Source organism: Thunnus thynnus, chromosome 24 (assembly GCF_963924715.1).
Source record: "Thunnus thynnus chromosome 24, fThuThy2.1, whole genome shotgun sequence".
Lineage (NCBI taxonomy): Eukaryota > Metazoa > Chordata > Actinopteri > Scombriformes > Scombridae > Thunnus > Thunnus thynnus.
Genome location: NC_089540.1, coordinates 9634046 through 9653802, shown reverse-complemented (window position 1 = coordinate 9653802; position 19757 = coordinate 9634046). Strand labels below are relative to the sequence as shown.

The 19757-nt window shown below is 39.4% G+C and overlaps 3 protein-coding genes across 6 annotated transcripts in view; 1 reads left to right on the top strand and 2 right to left on the bottom strand.

Moving 5' to 3' along the window:
- Positions 1-11: 11 nt before the first annotated feature.
- atg13 (ATG13 autophagy related 13 homolog (S. cerevisiae)) lies at positions 12-8285 on the bottom strand. 4 transcript variants are annotated; one of them, XM_067583777.1, is made up of 18 exons: positions 8130-8285; positions 7271-7351; positions 6832-6912; positions 6547-6666; positions 6417-6463; positions 5638-5781; positions 5466-5506; positions 4957-5053; positions 4686-4793; positions 4424-4517; positions 4155-4253; positions 3588-3671; positions 2514-2623; positions 2279-2432; positions 2039-2116; positions 1841-1948; positions 1555-1683; positions 12-1442 (listed from the first exon to the last, which is right to left on the bottom strand). In XM_067583777.1, exons 2-18 carry the CDS (start codon positions 7337-7339, stop codon positions 1365-1367), a joined length of 1641 nt encoding a protein of 546 aa, XP_067439878.1. In that variant the 5' UTR covers positions 7340-7351; positions 8130-8285; the 3' UTR covers positions 12-1364. The 4 variants fall into 4 exon arrangements, with proteins under 4 accessions (XP_067439878.1, XP_067439879.1, XP_067439880.1 ...); XM_067583778.1 differs by having other exon boundaries at positions 5638-5778; XM_067583779.1 differs by lacking the exon at positions 4155-4253.
- Positions 8286-8429: 144 nt separating this feature from the next.
- Positions 8430-12278, top strand: harbi1 (harbinger transposase derived 1). Its single transcript, XM_067583782.1, has 7 exons — positions 8430-8557; positions 9095-9260; positions 9386-9588; positions 9805-9892; positions 10020-10227; positions 10317-10492; positions 11105-12278. The coding sequence occupies exons 2-7, from the start codon at positions 9096-9098 to the stop codon at positions 11303-11305; spliced, it is 1041 nt and encodes a 346-aa protein (XP_067439883.1). The 5' UTR covers positions 8430-8557; position 9095; the 3' UTR covers positions 11306-12278.
- creb3l1 (cAMP responsive element binding protein 3-like 1) overlaps positions 12271-19757 on the bottom strand; it is a 39566-nt gene continuing 32079 nt past the window's right edge. Inside the window, exons 9-13 of the mRNA XM_067583781.1 lie at positions 19017-19085; positions 16297-16399; positions 15919-16081; positions 14704-14872; positions 12271-14612 (exon numbers count right to left, since the gene is read on the bottom strand). Coding sequence (XP_067439882.1) covers positions 14576-14612; positions 14704-14872; positions 15919-16081; positions 16297-16399; positions 19017-19085 — 541 coding nt within the window. The 3' untranslated portion in view covers positions 12271-14575. The remainder of the gene's footprint in view (positions 14613-14703; positions 14873-15918; positions 16082-16296; positions 16400-19016; positions 19086-19757) is intronic.

Genomic DNA, 19757 nt, shown 5'->3' with positions numbered 1-19757 from the left:
CAGAAAACCAGTTGTTTCAACAGGGCAGCCATGCTTTATTAGGACATCTAGACCAACAGCAACAAAAAGTTTAAATTAAAGCTTTCAACCTGACTCAAACAGTCATGGATGGTGACCTGTCGCCTTGTGTTGACACTTGGACATGTGTTTATCCCAAAATATACATAATGCATGTCGTACATCCTACAGTAAATACATTGTCAGTTTAGTAGAAAACTAATGCAGCAGCCCTGCAACACATCTACTTTCATTAAGGTTATAAGTTTTAGAGTTTATGGTCATTTTGAAGCTGTAGTTTGTGTTACTGTTGAGTTGTTAGATTGAGGTGTTTCTAATATTTTGTCCACCCCATTTGAAACTTTAAATATTATGCAACACATCTCAACAGCACCACATACTACGGCCCCCCAATTTACCACATTATAACCTTCATAAACACAGGATTTACTGCACGGCTGTTGTGTAAGTAGTAGTACTGGCTAGTGAAAATGTTTATTTCTCTTAACACATTAGGGATGCAATTAATTTACTTTAAATTCCATCGGGGCCATTTGCTAACATGGAGGTTGGCAGTTTAAATCCCCAGACCAGCTGGGAAAATCTGGCTAGGGGGGGGGGGGGATTTCTTTGAAGTTGCCACCAAGACTGTCAGTTGTGTAATTATGACACTCTAGTCTCATAAGCAAAAGACTAGTATTACCTGGAGAGGATTTACTCTTCCACTGTGAGGCTAAGTGCAATTTATTTGCCAAGACCAGCTTTTCAATATTTTCAGTTTCAGCCCGTTACACACCAACAGTTTGATCTCTAAAGTCGCATCACTGATCTGTCACCTTCAGCGCAGATACGATCAGAAAGGCCAGAGGCTGGTAGTGTTCAGCAGGGAGAGGGTTAATAAAAACTATCATGAGTGCAGGCAGTCTGTCCTTGGATTTGCATGGCTGTCTAAAGTGACAGAAAACCACATGATAATCAGATTTTCTGATTAAACACTGACAATGAGAGATTTGTGCCACATAGAAAATACAGATTCTCAAGTTTGAATTAACACTACCAGACTGGAGAGGGGGATGTGTGTGTGTGTGTCAGTGTCAGAGGAGATGAGTCGGTATTTACAGTGAAGAGGGTGATCTGTACAAGCTGGGAAGCGAAGTGGACAGGGGGGGGGGGCGGGGCGGGGGATGGGCTTCACATTAAAACATGGTGATTTAGTTTGAGTGATTCTCACAGGACAAACAACTAGAGAGCCTTGAGTCTGCTTCTCCCTTTCATTCTCTTTTTTTATCCTCTTTTCTTTGATTTGTCATCATCCATTCAGTCCTCCCTCATACATGAGTCCTTCTCTCCTTTCAGCCAGTTTTCTTCTACTGCAGCATGTCCACAAAAGCGTCAAACTCGTCAATGTTTTTCTCGTAGACGGCCAGTTTCTCTGGCAGTGAGTCCTGCAGACAGAAAACACAAATCACGGTTACCACTAATATTCATTGCAGGACTTTGGTGGGGTTTTTTTAACCTTCAAACATCATAATCAGAATAAAAAGCAAAGCGTGTTACCAGGTCTTCAGCCATTGACTGGGAGCTGATGTGTAGTGAGAGGCTGGCCAGCTGTGGAGGGTTCTGAAACTCTCTGTAGAAGGTGCCCAAATCCATCGGCAACAGGTCGTCTTTAGAGAAGGCTGGCCGCTACAGATACGAGACATTTTTTTCAATTTCTTAAACATTTAAAGAATCTTTTTTATTGTTGTTTTATGTAACAAAGCATAGTCTCAATCTAAGGCAAACAAATTCCTAGACTGTAGCGAGCAGAAGTGATAAAGAGAATCCAACATTAGGTACGTACAAAGTCGACCATGACGAAGTCGTCCTGCTGCCCCGATCCCTCGGAGCCCTGAGAGTGGAGGCTGGCCTGCAGGGGGGACGGGCAGGGGGGAGAGTCTGGAGGCTGCACCTGAACACACACACAGAAAATATCGACCGTATGCGTGAGACTCAGATTTATCTAATCAGATGTTTTAAGTACTTTTATATGTCCAGTTACCATGGGATCGTTCTCCTCTGAGTCCAGGCCTCTAGGAGCAAATTCAGCAAACGGCAGGTCCAGACTGGCTGCTGTTACCTGCAAACACACATCATGAAAACAGGAGTCACACAGACAAAAGGCTTCCTTCTTGAAGTTAAATTAGGTTTAGCTTGGAGGGTCTACAAAGGAGACAAGTCCGAAAACTGTGTGTTTATATCACTATTTGGACAAGCAGGAAAAAGACTATATTTTATTTACCTGTGTGTTGGGTTTGTTGACAAAGGCTCCCACTTTCCTCGTGAATGCGTTGAGAGACTCTACAGGGTCAGAAGGAGAAACGCTCCTCCTCCCTTCATCCCTCCGTCCATCGCTCCTTCCTTCTCCGCTCTGTGTCAGGCCGTCGTCGTCACCACTGGGGAGAAAGATCTAGTGAACTTTATATTCTGCTGTACATGCAGGTGTTGAAGTTAAAGTGATGTCAGCAGAGTGTTACCTGCTGCCAGGTGTGTTGGGGACATGGTCTACAGTCAGATGGGCATCAGCTGCATGAGGAGGCTGGGCAGGAACTAACACAACCCCGCCCTCCTTCCCAGCATGCAATAGCTGAAGAGGGAAAACGTGTGCAGAGTTACAGCAGATTAGACTTCTTATCACTAATTTAATTAATTAATTACAGTTCTTCCTATTTGAGCTTTCCAATTTCTCGTAATTATTTTTAAAGAACTTGTTCTCAACATTAAGTAAATATTTATATCTACTATTTCAGGATACATTACACCTACTAAGATAAATCAAATCAAAACTGGACCCACAGAAATTATAAATAGTACATTCTGTTTCCCTTTTAACACCAAGGATACAGCAGAGTGCTTATAAATGGCTAAAATACACTGAAAACATAAAACTTCATCACTAAAAATGATGTCTAACAGTGTAACAGAATTCAAGGGTGGATTATTTCTTAAATCACCTAACTGATAAACAGCTCTTTTTTAAATTTTTGGCCAAAAATCTTTAATATAGATTGTTTTTATCTCTGATTTTCTTTTGTGGAGTATGGATTAGAGCCCAACCGATACAGAGGTCTTGAAGCCAATATTGATATTTGAGAGTTAAAAGAAGCTGGATGACAACATATGTATTTACCATTAACATTTTGGATAAGGATCCCCTGAATCTGGTTATATTGACATTAATGTGCCAGAGATACAGCAGGTTTCTGAGTGGGACATTTTACAGTTGAAAAAATCAACTTGTCAGTGCTTTCTAGTGAACAAACTATGCAGTAGCCCATTTGGGTAATGTGACAATGTACTGTATACTAGTATGAGATTATATAAAACTTGTCAACTGTCAAAGATTTTACTAGAAATTCAAACAGAGGTGTCTATCCTTTAATATCTCTGGATATATTAGGATTTGTAAGGTACTTATATGTGCAGGATTACTACTAATCAGCTGACATAAAAAAATCAGTCAGTAACATTGGCTATGCTGATGTACTGGTCAGGCTCTACTATGGACCTGAAGGTGAAGTGAATTGATTGGTGACTGATTGATGCATCACCTGGTTTGGATTGGCAGCAGGGTGACAAAGCTCTGCAGCTCCTGCTAGAGCGGGAGGCTGGTAGCATAACCTGGAAGTATACAGCTACACACACACACACACAGAAAATGAGAGAATTTATATTAATTACAATATATCATGGATTACAGAGATGGCTTATGGGTTTTTATTATGGTAGATGTTATGTATATTAAGAACATTATGATGGAAAACATTCTTGAAAATTAATGTTTTAACATTACAGCTATAGTAAGTGAAGCTCTACATGTGTAAGTGATGGAAGTTTGAATGCATTCAAAAGTGATGGTGGCACAAAATAACTCATCTTTAAATTTCTAATGCAACTCTGACATACAAAGGATCAACACACACACACTGACATCAACCCTGCAGCTACTGTACACTGAAGGTGTGATGGAAACAAGCAACAAACTGCAGCACAGCTGTTCTATGAACCAATGAATTCAACCACAACAGAAAGGAAAGAAAGAAATCCATTGTGTGCAGTTTCACACACACAGCGTCTCACACACAGACACACTCTCACAGTGGCCAGAGTAGACTCACAGTGTGAGTGACAAGTCCAGGAGCCAATGGGAACTGCAGACTGTCCAGGGGGAGGGGCTTGGACAGTTTAGAGGGAGAAGGACTCAGTGTACACACACACTGAGATAAAGCGCACACACACAAACATACAATAAAAAGACAACAGGAAAGGAAACAGACAAAGAGAGAAAAGAGAAAGTGAAATGAAAAACAGGTATGAAAATGAAGCGAAGAAGCCACAGGTTAAAGAAAGAAGCAGTAAAGATGAGCGAGTGAGTGCGTCCTGTTACCTGCGAGGGAGGGGAGGTGGAGAAGGAGGTGGTGCAGACCTCCTGTGAATCCTGAACTCCTGCAAACTGTCCTCCCTCCTCGTCATCCGGAGCTCTGGACAAACACAGAATAATTTACTTTAATGAGTCGACTTTTTTACATCCTACTGACCTCCTAGCAGGAAGGCAGCAAAGCTTTAAACAGATGGAGAATTAACCTTCACATTTTGTCTTCTGACAAGAGCACATTTTAATGAGACAGTTTTCATTTCCATAAAACTACCTGTAGTTGCAGGGCTGTCCCATGTTTGCAGGACGCTGGCTGCCGCAGGGAGGATCCACAAAGTGATCCACAATGATCCCCATGATGGGAGCTGACCGCTCAAACTGTCTGCAGAGGACGACATGTCAACAGTGGTTTCACTAATTCTGACTTGTCAAGAGTAATAACACAAAAAAAGTCATATTTTCAAACATATTCAATTTTAAATCCTTTCAGAAATTGTTAGTAATCAATAAATTTAAGACTGGATTCAATATAGTGTGTTAGTTACCTGTTAGACATGAATGCCAGGTTGGTGCGGTAGGCACATGAAAGTGTGACTGTGCCAACAGGAGTACCGACAACACCGACACGGACTGTCTGAAAACCTTAAAACAGACAACAATAAACAAGCATATCAGCTGATGGAATGCAGTGAATTTTATTACATATTCTAAAATGCATTTATTGCACGAGTTAGTGACAGGAATAAATAAAAATGTTTTCAAGTCCTTTTAAAAATAGACATTTTGACATTGACATTTGACATTTTACACACAAGTACAACACAGTGCAAAAACCTTAGTTTTGTAATGTCTACTGTAAAATATGTATATCATTGTGGGTGCATAAACTTGTGTACAGTGGAACTTGCTAACTGGTGTTGGAAGCATGTGGAGGCCTGTTTTTGTCAGTTTTAAAGTCACATGGGGCAGCACAGCTTCTAGCGGGGCTTTTAGTTCCGAGTCTTGTTTTCAGTGATTAAAGACATGTCAGTCGAGAAGCTGAGGTTTCAGTTACCTTCCCCTAATCCACTCAGCTGGACTTCTCCAAAGTAGATCCTAGATACAAACAGAAGAAATGTTTAGGTTTAGATGACTGGACTGAGTGTTCACTAAAAACAGCACAAGTGAAAGCAGTGTAGCTGGCTGCAGACAAAAAGAAGACAGAAACCTGCTGTGAGTCCACTCACCTGTACAAGATGACATAGTCGTGTCCCTGCTTTCTGGACAGTTTATAGGCGGGTGTTACTCTGGTGATGGCCAGCAGAGACTTCAGAAGGACAGACAGACGGTTGTAAACCGTATACGACACCTTGATGTCCTTATCGCACCTACAGTAGAGACAGAAAATACCCATTACAATACAGCAGCGTGGTGGTAGTCCAGATAAATGTCAATTTAATGTTAGAAATATCTCTACAGTTTGTTACTTTTTATGGACACAGTAGTCTGTTGTTTTTGCTGGTTATTTCCTTTTTTTTCCTTCCATACTTCCTTATAAATAAAACCACAAAAGTGCACAATGTTCTACCCAACAGACTGCAGTAACCCCACAGCACAGATACTTTTATATGGAGACGACTCTCACAATGGAGGCACTGAAGCCAAGTTTCAATTTTTAAATATTGATTAAAAATTAGCTGTTGTAGACTGTGATTTATTTGTTCGGTTTACGGTTCATTGACTCACAGAGCTTCATGTTTAGTAGAGGTGTCAGACAGCAATATTTTAATCCTTATAAAATCCTGGCAGGGAGAAGCAGTCATCACAAGTGCTGCACATGATGAATCATTACCGCATAAACACTGGGGCAACTGATTCCATTACAACAGATAAATCCTGTGCAAACTGTGCAGCCTCATAGAGGTGTAAACACTGGCAGCTCTGACAAACCTCCTTTTTTCTGAAACATTTGTCCACTAAAATTATTAAAAACAAAACAGGCGCGAAGGCAAAAAGATCCACTCACTTTTCATTCATCTCCAGGCACCAAGTCTCTAACTCCATTGAGTCACCCTGAGTGAGACAGAGAAGGACATTAAAACTGACTGAAAAATAACTGTATATTTATTTCCAGCTGTTAGGGTCAAAGGTTTTACCTCTGACGTCTTCAGGGAGATCTCGACACACATTGAGCGCCCGATGCCTGGAAGCTGGCCAGCCAGTGCCTTCTTGGCTTCATGAGTCACCTCTGGGATGTCTTTGATGGCCAAATTAAACTGGAGGAAATAATAAAAATAGACAATTACTTAAATTTACACTCATACATTTTCATAGAGGAAGGAATCCAAACTAGCTACAGGTATGTGGAGATTTACAGTGAACTTTAAATCCAGACAATCATTACAATAGCAAAATATAAAAGAATGACTCAATTATTTTACCCAGTCAGAGCCAGTAGGTGATGATGAGGAGCGAGTGCAGATTTTCTCTCCAAGACGAGCTTGGACTATCACCTGGACAGTCTACAAACACACAAACAGGACGTTAAAAAACTACTAAACTGAATATTTCTCACAGGGACATTTTTTGTGGAAACATATGTTGCTGCTGTTGTTTAAATGTGATTTTTTTTCAATGCTGTAAGCAACTTAAATAACGTTTATCACAGGGTGTGCAGGCAGAAATTCCAGAGATCTCAAAGTCTGGGCAAATAGTGCCAAAACAATCTGCGTACCAAGTAAGGAAATATTTTCTTATGAACCAACACTTTGTGTGGCAGACTTTGGGCTACTTGAAGGCACCCCAGGATTCAAAATATCATAGTCACCAACGCTACAGCTATATTTTTCCTCAGTCATGTGTGATATCAAAGCTTCTCACCTTCAAGGCAAAGAACTTAATGAACTTGTCCAAGTCTCTTTTATCCTGGGGACTCAGGTCACTGTCCATGTTGTCAGGACCCTACAAACCAACATGAAAATCCATTAGGCATGGACAGAAAACAATGACTGTAGTACAGTCAACTGAGAAAAGAAACCTATTTTACAGACTAATACTAAAGTTCAATATGTAGTCAGAGTCACACATTTCTGCAGTAATATATTGTACACTTATGAGCATATATACATTTTCCCACTGCTTCCAAACTCATGTTTACTTAACTGCATATTCTCAATAATAATAATTACAGAGAAAAGGTGAATTAACGTCAACTGCGGTAAACTCCTTATGTTTCTTACGCATTTTTACCTCAGCTTCTCGACTGACATACAACAAATTTGGACCAAAACAAGCACATCTGACCATATTTACAGTGCATTGCTGACTAGCAATTTAACAATGACCACGTGGAAGCAATAAAACATAAAAAGAAATTACTAATTTGGTCGTAATACGAAAAAATACTGTTTCATAACACAATTGTTTTTAACCCTCCTCAAAACAAGTGTTCTTGTCAGAAGCTAACAAGCGGGGCCTCCACGTTGACTTGAAATTGTCCGAGTAAGATTTGGAGGTCATTTTAAACTACAGGCCACTGACAACCACTTTAAATGGTACATTACAACAACTGGAAAATTAAAAAGGAGCAATATAGTCATTTAATCGATCATTAGTTAAGGGTTACGTTTCACAAAAGCAAGGATAGGTGACTCGCTGGCCAACACTAGCCTGGAGCTAATGTTAGCTGGCTAGCTAGACACCACGCACTTTAACTTCATCACAAAACAGCAAAACTTACATTAGCTTTTCCCTTGACGATATTGCTTCAATAGAATACAGATCAAAGTAATAAAGACGACGTGTAAAGCCGCGTTTATACGCAAAATTCAGATGTACACAACGTCAACAGCGGCAGTGCTACTTTTCTGTTTATCTTCTCCATGTCGACGTGTTTGGATAGCAGCACTTTCACAACCGCACTTTCGTTTATTTTTTTTCTGTAAACGTCTATAAAATTTACAAATTCAAAAAATAGCAAATAACACGTTAGAGAATAATATAAAATACTATTTGGATTTTTAGAGCAATATAACGTTTACCATAAAATAATCTGTACGTAAACACATAATGCCACTTACTGCGTCGAATCTGCGTGTAAAGATGGTAAGTTAGGTGTGCCTGTGGGTTGTTTTGGTTGACAAAAGCTGCAAGATTTACGTGAAGAAGGTAAGGGCCTAATTTAATAAAGAAAAAAACTGAATAATGCTTTAATTCAGAGTATTAAAGTTAACGGAGTTGTTTCTATAAGCGAGCACGCATAGCTGAAATTAGGATAGCTCAAATGCTAGGTAGCTAGCTCACTAGTTAGCACGTTTGTTTGCATGATTCAGTCATAGATAACGTTAGCTGCATACTAATAAGCTTTAAAACATGAGAATAGTTATTTTGGTTGTTGTACAAATTTTATTGGTTACATTGAAAGGGGTAAACCTGCCTTAATGCAACAGACACAATAAACTCAGTAGTCAAGAGAATATATCTTACTTTATCTATATACAATAAAATACGTTAGAAAGGCATCACCTTCAGCCAGCAAGAATGTCTATTTGTACTCACATTCTCTGAACAAATATACAGAACAATCCTGCAATTAGACACACGCTGACAGACAAGGAAGGGGGGGAGACTGCATGCCTGCATGCTAGGTGGAGGAGGAGGCAGAAGTGGAGGGCATCATGACAGTAAATTTATTATCACACACAGAATGGCGATCTCTATAGCCATCTTGGACTGTGATCTGCTCCTACATGGTCGAGGCCATAAAACCCTGGACCGCTTTGACCTGGACTCTGTCTCAGACAACTTCCTCCTCACACAATTTGGCTTCCCCAGAGAGTTTATCCTGTATCTGGTGGAGTTCCTCAGGGAGGTGAGTATGCACTGATCCTCAGCTTTGAATGAACACATGCATCAGTTCACTATTCTGTGTCTTTCTGAAATCTGCATATAGTCTGTACTATGTTGTGTTTCTCTTATATTATTTCTGTGTGTTAGTCTCTGTGTAGACGCACCCAACGGTCTCGAGCCATCAGCCCTGAGGTCCAGGTGTTGGCTGCTTTGGGCTTCTACACATCAGGCTCTTTCCAGACGTCTATGGGAGATACTATCGGCATCAGCCAGGCATCAATGTCAAGATGTGTGTCCAATGTGACCAGAGCCCTTGTGGAGAAAGCTCCCCAGTTCATCACATTCAACAGGCATGATACTTATTAACTGTTGTGATTATGAGCATGTAGTAGCTTATTGACAAAATAAACAAGAGACAGATCAGGTTCTTTGTGGTTCCACAGAGTAATATTACTTTTGTTCACATCAAAATACCTTGAATACATTTAGCTTTATCCAGAATAAAAGAAACAATTAAAAAAAGAAGTAGATGTACAATAACAGTAATAATAATGTTTCCCAAACAGAGATCCCTCCAGCAGAGAGCAGTCCTTCCAAGAGTTTCAGAGGGTGGCAGGATTCCCGGGAGTTCTGGGGGTTCTGGACTGTGTTCAGGTTTAGTACATTATATTGTTTCAACACTTCATCATCACTTTGTACAGCAGGTAACAGCCAAACTGACCCCAACCCCCCACCCCCCCTACCCCACCGCTTCTCCATTTTCCTTACCCTTCATCTCCAGGTTGCTATCAAAGCTCCAAACAGCGAAGACTCGTCATATGTGAACAAGAAGGGGTTTCACTCTGTTGGCTGTCAGCTGGTTTGTGACGCCAGAGGATTGTTACTCAGCGCAGAAACACACTGGCCAGGCGGACTCAAAGACACTGATGTTCTAGAAAGATCTGCTCTCCACAAACAGCTGCAGGAAATTTCAGAGGGCTGGCTGCTGGGTGAGACGTAGATTTAAGACTTCAAATAAATAAAGTCCACCCAACATAGATGGTATAGAAGACAGAAGTAAAGGTTTTCTGTTTTCTAGGTGACCGACGTTATCCTCTAAGGAAGTGGTTGATGACTCCGGTGGATTGCCCAGAATCCCCTGCAGAGTTTCGATATAATCTTGCTCACACTGCTACGCATGAGATAGTGGACAGAACCTTCAGAGCCATCCAGACCAGATTCAGATGTTTAGACGGCACCAAAGGATACCTACAGGTATTTTATTCTATTCTAGTCTATTTCTTTTTTTCTTTTTTTTCTGGGTCTCCTCCTGCAATGAAATTCCTGGAACATTATGGAATATAGAGAGGTGTATTACACAGTTAGGAAAGTAGAAAAGAATGTAAATATTCAGGTAATTTATATTATTTTAGCGCAAATGGATTGAAAACCAAATTGAAGAACCAGTTTGCCAGTGAACAATTTGCACTGAATCAAGAATACCATTCAGCCTCATGGAAACAAATATATTATTACTTATAGTTCAATATGTATAACATATTTATTTAATTGATTGAACAATATACTATACTTAACCTATACTTTTGTAGTAGGTTCTAAAGGAAGTTTTTTTGGTATAAACTATACAGACAAATAATTCTCATTTGTCAACAATAGCAGACTAGGCCTCCTGTTCCACACTGGTTGTTGAATTTGAGGTCATTCACACACTATACCTCACATGTGGCAGTTAAAATGAATCTGTATTTTTAACCTATTAAACATATGCATTTTTTTTTTTTAAAGTTGGACACCCAAACAGAAATAAGGCATATTCTTGTGTGTCATCCTTTACTAACCTTCTGTTGCCTCCTCTTCTCTGTGCAGTACTCTCCAGAGAGGAGTTCGTCCATCCTGCTGGCCTGCTGTGTTCTCCACAACGCCTCCCTGCAGTCTGGATTAGACGCCTGGACTCTGGAGAGGACGGACCCTCTGGAGCAGCCCGAGAGCCTCGAACAGAGACCCGAAGACCGCGACAGCCAAGCAGAGGACCTCCGGAAACAGCTCATACTCAAACATTTCAGCTGAACCGCTAGAGTGGACTCTTCAGTGTTACCGATCTCGAGTCAGTTTACTAAAGACTAAGTCAACTGGGACGAGAACAAATCAAGACTTTTACAAATAAATGACATTAAAAGTCACATTTAAGACAAGAATGTCCACAGACACGGTGTTGCTGATGCAGTTTTTTAATATTTTGCTGGTTTCTACTCTACTGACTACACTAAGATAACATAGTAATATATGGAGGAACATGCAAGACGCTATACAACAAACCCGATACAACAGCAACGTATCCAAACACATTTCAAATAACTGAACTCCCCGCAAAGTGCTTGATTATTCTCTGAGGCCATTCAGACATTTTGAGGTCAGAATAATCAAGCACTCCTTGATGTTTTACAACTATTCAAACTGTGTTTAGCTACTGTGTCGTCCAGGTTTCTTTACAAGTGGAAAAAGTGACCCTCCCTCATTTTCTTTTAAATCCCTCCCCACTTTAAATTTTTTTTTCCTTCCCCCTTTTCCACCCAAATTTATTCCCCTTTTTTCCCTTTCCCACATGATTCCACAGGTTAAAATCTTGGAATATGTCACAATACAAAAAACAAGGCCCTTATTTACAACAACTGCACATTAGGTTGTCATTATTTATGTACACTGATGCATTAAGACTGTTGGGGGGTGAGAATGACGGGATGTTTGCGCAACGGGCTGCAGTCACATGATGTTTTGTATCACAGATTATATCAAACCAAACATTTAGGGACACAAAATGAAACAGATACAGAGACAAATAAGAAAAGCAGGAAATCTGTTAATTGCAAGTTTTTGTAAATCAAAGTAGGATGTATTGAGTGTTTGAGTCAGAAGTGATGTAATTATTTCCTCACAGATTTGGACCGGGGCAGCGAAATGTCTGTTTGAAGGAATATCACAACATTTAAAATCGTTGTCAGAATAGTGGTCAAGAAATAAAGACTTTTTTTAAAAAAAAAAATGTCCTAAAGGTGTTCCTTTAAACTGTGGAGAGAACAAAGCTAGTGGTGTTTTACTTCCTGGAATGTAATAGTCCCCTGATTGGCTTCATCAATATATACACACACTTTCTACAAACAGGAATAAATACAACATACACTGCTGTCGCATGAGCACATTTAGCATCAATGTTGAGATGTTTCCTCTGCTTCTTGGTCACAGGTTACAGGATGCAAATATGACAGAATAATATCTTAATTTAAGCATTATTGTCAATTTCTCAATTTGCAGTTGGTTTGTTATAAATTTTGGGGTTTTGGGGGGTCAATAAAAGATCTTTACAAGTCCGAAACTACAGGTTGAGGATAAAAAAATTAAGATTTTTAAATCCATGACATTTTTAAATCATGAAGGAATAACAAAAAAAAAAAAAAAGGTTTTCAAGCGACAGCAGTGAAACATAAACACTGTATTACAGTAAACAGACAGACAGATCATGTCAAAGTTTTACACTCCATGGAACAGCATGTAAACTACACACCATCATGTAAACCTTCACATCATCCTAAATGCCAAAACACAACAAACAATTGCTTTTTTTTTTTCTCGCATAAAATAAATATGCTCTTTTTTGATGCTCAGAATATATTATAAGTTGTATTTTTTGTGTTTTGTAAACATTATTTAGAAAAACAAGACACAATAAACTAACCTTAAAAACAAGTTCAGTACATTTATTTTTTTTTTTTGTTGCATAAATTAAATATGCTCTTTTTTGATGCTGCAAATATATTATATATACAATTTAAATTTCATAAAAATACTTTTATGTCATGTTTCCCAACCTCTGTCAGAACCCCTTTATGAAAATATGGTCTCCCTTCAAAATGATGCAAGATTTGGAAGTGATAAAAAAACTAACTTTAACTTCGAAGATTGATTCAAGAAGTGGAAAACTCATTAAATGCTAAGTTGTAACTCACAGCTCATGAGGCATAGGTGGCCAATTTGGCCTTCTTGTCCAGAGGTCCCCACCTAAAAAGCTTTTACTACTTTGCCCCACAATTAGAGACATTTGCCTGTTAAATAAAATGCTTTGCAAAGATAAATCCTGAACATTCAGCTTGTTTATGATGCGTTGAAGGAAACAAGGACTGGAGAAATGACAAAATCTAAACCAGGGCAACCAAAAGGCTGAGGCCAGCCCTGCTTCAAACACAAAGTGTGTAATGTAGTTACAGTTACATTTCCAGGTTTATACTTCCATATATGGGCATTACATGTAAGGCCAAGTTGGTCATATTTGACTGAGGTGAGTGAAAGGCACTTGAACGGCACAACTTCCTTTTAAAAAGGATGCATTTATTTACATCAGCATGTCTAGTTTTTAGTTTTATTTCTAGTTGTTAGTCGCAACACAAGTTGCATTCAGGTGCACTGATCCGATGTAGTGCATCTGGAGTGCCTTGGAAATAAAATGCAAGCACCGCGTGCTAACATAAACTAGAATCACACAGTCGAGGTCAATATACAGTATACTTCTGTTTCTTAAAGGTGCAACGTGTATCATTTTACGTTTCTCAATATTAAAACCGCATTTCCCATGAGGCTCTTTGCTTACTCTTGCAAAAAGGATGTTGCTTTCCGTTGTTTTGAAGAGAAAGCAAGGTTGAAGCTCTAGAAGCGGCTGTGGATGCTACAAATTTTTGGGGGGACTTTTTTGACATTGTTACTGTGTATCGAGTAGTTTATGGGGGTGAATTAGTTATATTAAAATGCTACACAATGCATCTTTAAGTTATAATGTCTAGAGGCTCTTTATTTAAGGCCCTATGTGTTCCTAGGTGACGTATCTTTAAAATATTCTTATAAATTTTAAACTAAATACTCTCCATTTTTGTCTAAACTAAATACGAATGGATTAGTATTATATTTAAAATTATCCAGTATGCAATTTCAATGCATAAAGATTGAAATTCCAATGAGATTTAATAAGAGTCCCTTTAAAATCAAGTATATTCAGGATTAAGCAGAGAGTTGAAGCACAAGTTACAGGCAGGACATCAGCTGAAGGAGGATTTGACGACTGCAGTGTCGGATGTCTTGAAAGAGATGAAGTCACTCACTAAAAAGGGAAGATGATGGTTGGATGACAGAATAATGCAGACACAGGTTTTGGTCCAGTTGGAAGTGTTGATATGGTGCGAAGTGGATCACATGCCCGCTGAGTTTAGCAGTCTGAAGGTTCTGGGGGGGCGGGAGGGGGGGGTTTTAGGGGTCTGAGGTGAGAAGTCATGGGAGGAAGGGTCAGGCTGTCTGTCAGAAAAACTCTGAAACTCCGTCTGGCTTTGTTTCTCTGAGGAGGAGAAGAGAGAGAAATTCACATTGAGAGGACTAAATTTAACATGCAGCCTAAATAAAAAAAGAGACAAAGTGAGAGTTTGTACCTGCGGTCTAACTTGGGCCCAGTTGTCTGGTTGCTGTGGGCGTCAGCTGTGTAACGGCTTGTCTGGATGTGAGAGTGGCCTTCTGACTGTAGCCGCTCCCCTTCTGATGTCACTGAAGTCTCCTCCAGTGGAGCCCCCTCGTTATAGAAGAGCAGGCTGCGGGAACGGACTGCAACACACAGACACACACACCGATTCTCATTCTTCTGTCATGTGGATCTGTCATGATCAATCACTGTTTCATTATGAACATGCTAAACACTAAACACCCTGACATACTTGTAAATATGGAAGAAAAAAAAAGATATGGTGCTTTAGAAATAATTGAACACTCCTGAAATGTGAATTTATAAGTTTAGCTGCAAGTTTTAAGCCTGATGGGAACATTTATGGAAGCATTTACTATCTGGGATTGTGTCATTAAAAAGAAAGACATGGTTTGTTAATGAGTCTTTTCATCCACCACAGTAACACTTGTCCAGAGCAACATATCTCTGCAATTACTGAACCCATTGCATTGAAATCTGGTTTAGATATTTCTAAATGCCACAGTCGGGGCAAAAAATGTCCTCTTGACCAACATGTCATGAAAATGAATGTCTGGAGCTATAGGGCAATATAGCCAGATTGAGCCTCTAACCACTCAGAGGATGGCTGTTGGCAGAATTGAGCGGTACTTAACATGATGGCAGCCTAACTTCTGGTTTTAAAAGGGGGTTCCCCAAAGGTTTGTGGTTAAAGGAAAGGAATTTTTAAGGAAGTGGAATGCAGTGAAAAATGTAACTTTTGCACTCTTTCTGAGCTCTTTTTTAAAGAGAAATAGACTGTTGCAATTTCTACATTTAGTTATTCTCAAAATGAATGTCAGGCCCTCTTGTTTTATCCTGCGCTATGCAATAAATTGTAAGTTGAAAAGTCAACTTCTGGGATCATTAACCATCCTCCGTCTTTATGTGCTTTTATTCATACTTTTCCATTCGATATTATTATTATTATTAATGTACGAGAACAGAGAGTTGTATTTTCCTCTCTTGAATGTTATGACTCTGTTTGTTAAGTGCTAAATGCAACAAATTCATTGTTATTCTCTGATGGTTGTTGAAAAGAAATCTCAGAAATGTATTAAACTGCTTACTTAAGGAGAACTACACGAGGCAAAATTAAAGAAAAGTACTTCAATATGTTGAATAATAAGTCGCATATTTGTAGACCTACCCTGACTGGTGGTGTAGAGGTCCGCTGATTGAGGAGAAGGAGAGGAGGAGGGGGAGTTAGAGGAGGAGGAAGAGGACAAAGAGGAGCTGTGAGCGAGGGAGTAGAAGGGAGAGAGGCAGGGAGAGAAGGAGCCCAACACCAGGACAAAACACACCGCCATCATCTGCGCAGAGAGAGGGATGAAACATTCAAATAAATAAATAACACAATAATAACACAATGTGGCATCATGGATAAATACCTGAAGGTCATTTTTTAGATACATCTGCCAGTCAAATGCATAAACTATTATCCATTTACACAAATTTAAATTGAAACTAACGTTAAAAAATAGATCTAAATGGATGTACGTGAAAAGAGCTTTACAACGATATTTACCATGAGGCATGTCCCTGTTTGAGTTGAGGCCATTTTACAAGAACGGGGAACAACTTTCCCTGAAATCAACGACTGAAGCTTCTGGAGCTGCTGTAGGAGAGATCTGAAGACACACACACAGAGAGAGAGAGAAAAAGAGACATTAAAGAGCAAGAAAAGAAGAAGAAATACGATTACACAGGTAGAGACAAAGCCTGTTTCATAAGCATATTGACTTATGAAACAGGCTAGCTTGTATCTTTAACGATACCTCATCAATGTGATCAATGTGTGCTGACAGGAATATGGTGGAAAATGTTACTAGCATTTTATTTCTTTTTAAATCAAACATTATTTGACCTTGGAAGCTGGAAATTGATCATTTATTGCATGTATTGTGTTCCTACATTGATATGCACGCTATGGTGACTTTATATTTGCTTGCTTGAGCTCTAAATCACACCTAAACTGGTTTCTGAGAGTAAATTTAAAGGAAGAATGTTTGGTTGATACATTTTCTTGCTCTGAATTGAGCCTCGAGGAAGTAACATTAGTTAAATTCTTATATTTTGATATTGGGAGAAGTACCCTCATAGGTTTGCTCTTCTTCTTCTCATGAATATATGCGTTTAACTCCATGTGAACTCACACACATGACTTAACTCTCCACCCACCACTAAATACAGTATACTCTAAACACGTAAAGCCATCGAAAACCACAAGAAAACTCATACACGCACTCAGACTTTCAGTTTATTTCACGTAAAAATCTACAGAGAATTCCTCTCTCATCGCGTGGTTTTCAATATTGGGTTGGTTTTTATTTTAAAGTAAACTTTAACCGCCCGATTGAGCGTTGCGTCGTCAGTTGGCCGGACTAACTAAAGAGAGCACGTTAACAACAAAGCGGAGCAGAGTTGGACGGGGTACACCACTAAAACCACAAGAATAGAATTGAATACAGCATGTCAGTGGGATCTGGAGAGCAGGGTGCTGATGGTATGAGCTGTCAGTGGCTGTAAGGATAAACTCTGACCACTAAGTGGAGACAAAGAGCCAGTTACGCCCGCTCAGAGAAAACAGTTTGCCAGAGACCATTTAATCAGTTAAATTAAACTAAACAGTGAGCGAACCGGTCGGTAACCATCCGCCCAGTCTGTTATTACATCTAATGTTTCAGATTTCCACACTGATCTCTATCACATGCCGCAGAATTGCCAGCTGCAATAAACTTATATCGGATGATACTGAGCAGCATCACCACCGACACACACACACACACACACACACACACTCAAGCAGGTCTTTGATGTAAAAACCACAATGATTTATTGCTAAAGTTATTGATTCTTTAAACATACAGCACTTAGAAAGGTCGTGCCGGTTGACTGAGTGAATAAATGTGTGTGTAAATATTCAGCACATGAATTCATGTATCAAACTCACATGAAACTGCATCAATAAATTGCTATGAGGTATGTTTTTTTGTTTTTTTTTTGCAGAGTTAGGCTAGCTGTTTCCTCCTGCCTCCAATCTTGGAGCTAAAATAAGCTTATCAAGTGCCTTTACTTGACACACAGAGATTAGATTAATATCAATCCTCTAATCTGACTCTGCAAATAAACCTGAAAGAACACACAATACATATCTTTGCAAGCCAAATGTAAGACTTCCTTGATACATATTTAATGTAACATGGAATTAGAGTTAAGCTCATACTTGTGCAACTAATAAACTAGCAGCAGTAACCTAGTTCTGCTGCACAGAGAAACCTCTGCATGGTGAACAAAATGACCACTAATAACTGCATTTAAGGCATTTTCAGGAACTAGGAGCTTAAATTTAGAGCAGTTAAAAACATTTTTTTTTTTTTTTTTTATACCCGCACACACTCTGAACTTTATATGAGAGCGAGTGTGCTGACTCATGTTCCCTAATTTGTGCCAACTCATTGTTCCTCCGTGTGGTGGTTTGACATATTCATCAGCGTTGTGTATATGTGTGTGTGTGTGTGTGTGTGTGTGTGTGTGGTGAGAAGGGAGGGGGCTGCCTTCCATGATGAAAGCTACTGTTGACTCGCAGCTTTAATGACAGACTGCGGCCGCCACAGACAGACAGACATAGAGACAGACCCCCCCTCGACCCTCAACCACACCCACCCACCCCCATCTACCCACCCCACTGCAGGATAATAGCAGATTGGTTTCATATTGTTATAATAACAGAGGAGACAAACGGAGCTCGGTGAGTCTGAATTTTGCTTAAATTTCTGTTTAGTAAATTCTCTCAGTGTAACACATTTTATATATATACGGTAGGCTCTGAAAATTTTATACATATAGACCATAAATACTATACCATACCTCTGAAATGTAAACGCAATAAGAGAATGTGGACTAAAACTTTTCTTCCTCAGTCAGTTTTGCTGCTTGCAGTTCAACCCATCGTCGTTTCTCCGGAGAGAGATTGGAGAAAGATGAGATCCAGTTTCTGCAGCCCTGCTGCAACTCAGATCATTCAGCTCTCAGCTTGTCAAGCTGCATTCTTTGCACAATCGTTGCTGTTTCCAGTGATGTTAATCCAAACATCATTACAAAAAATGCTGGGTCTGTGTAATTAAGTGTTTGGAGCCAGCACACAACAGCTTCAGTCTGTTCAGAGGCACGACAGCAATGTCAGCCAGTGTGTACGTGCCTGTGTGTGTGTATGTATGTGTGTGTGTGTGTGTGTGTAAGCCTCACCTGTTGGCAGTCTCCAGGTTTTCTACTTTTCTCCACAGGTCGCTGTTTTCTGACGTGTAACTCTCCACCCTGATACGCAAACACAGAGACACACAGACGCAAGATTTTCGTCAACCTCTGAGGTCTGCACATACGTTTGATGTCCCTCTGATCTGAAACATTATCACTCACTCTCACTCCATCCAAATGTCAAGCTAATTGTACGTTTAAAGCTCAAGAGAATCAAGGGTTTTTTTTGATGGTTTGGCTACTGATTTATGTCGATCAGAAAAGGTTTTCTTTTTAGCTCCTTGCAAGTTATTCTAAGACTTCAAGGCTCCATAAGTTAGCCGGACATACTATTATCATTCCTCGATGTCAGATAACGGTCATATTTCATGCTTTCATCTAAAGACAAAAACAAATAAATGAACCTAAAACGTGCCAAATAATTCTCATAAACCAGTTTGAAATGACTGTATAAAAAGAATTAAAAGCAATATTATGTGCTAACTCACGGTCATAAATCTAAGGTGGAGATGTTCATATTAGAGACAACATATGTATCATTTTACTCGAGGATGCTTGTTTATCTATTTAACTGACACAATGTGTTGCAATCACTTTTTATTGCCAACTTTTGTTTGACATTTGCATTCTCCATTTCGATCATATTTTTGCAAAAAAATGAACAAATAGATACACAGCCAAAGAGGAGAAGAAAAAAACAAGACACAGAGGATGAGAGATGCTCTGCTCTCA

Coding starts and splice junctions, on each gene's coding strand:
- harbi1 (XM_067583782.1), top strand. CDS start 9,096: ATGGCGATCTCTATAGCCATCTTGGACTGTGATCTGCTCCTACATGGT. Junction 10,228..10,316: donor TTCAGAGGGCTGGCTGCTGG/GTGAGACGTAGA, acceptor TCTGTTTTCTAG/GTGACCGACGTTATCCTCTA. Junction 10,493..11,104: donor GCACCAAAGGATACCTACAG/GTATTTTATTCT, acceptor TTCTCTGTGCAG/TACTCTCCAGAGAGGAGTTC.
- atg13 (XM_067583777.1), bottom strand. CDS start 7,339: ATGGACAGTGACCTGAGTCCCCAGGATAAAAGAGACTTGGACAAGTTC. Junction 5,782..6,416: donor TGCCTGGAGATGAATGAAAA/GTGAGTGGATCT, acceptor CTGTCTCTACTG/TAGGTGCGATAAGGACATCA. Junction 4,518..4,685: donor GGACAGCCCTGCAACTACAG/GTAGTTTTATGG, acceptor GTGTTTGTCCAG/AGCTCCGGATGACGAGGAGG.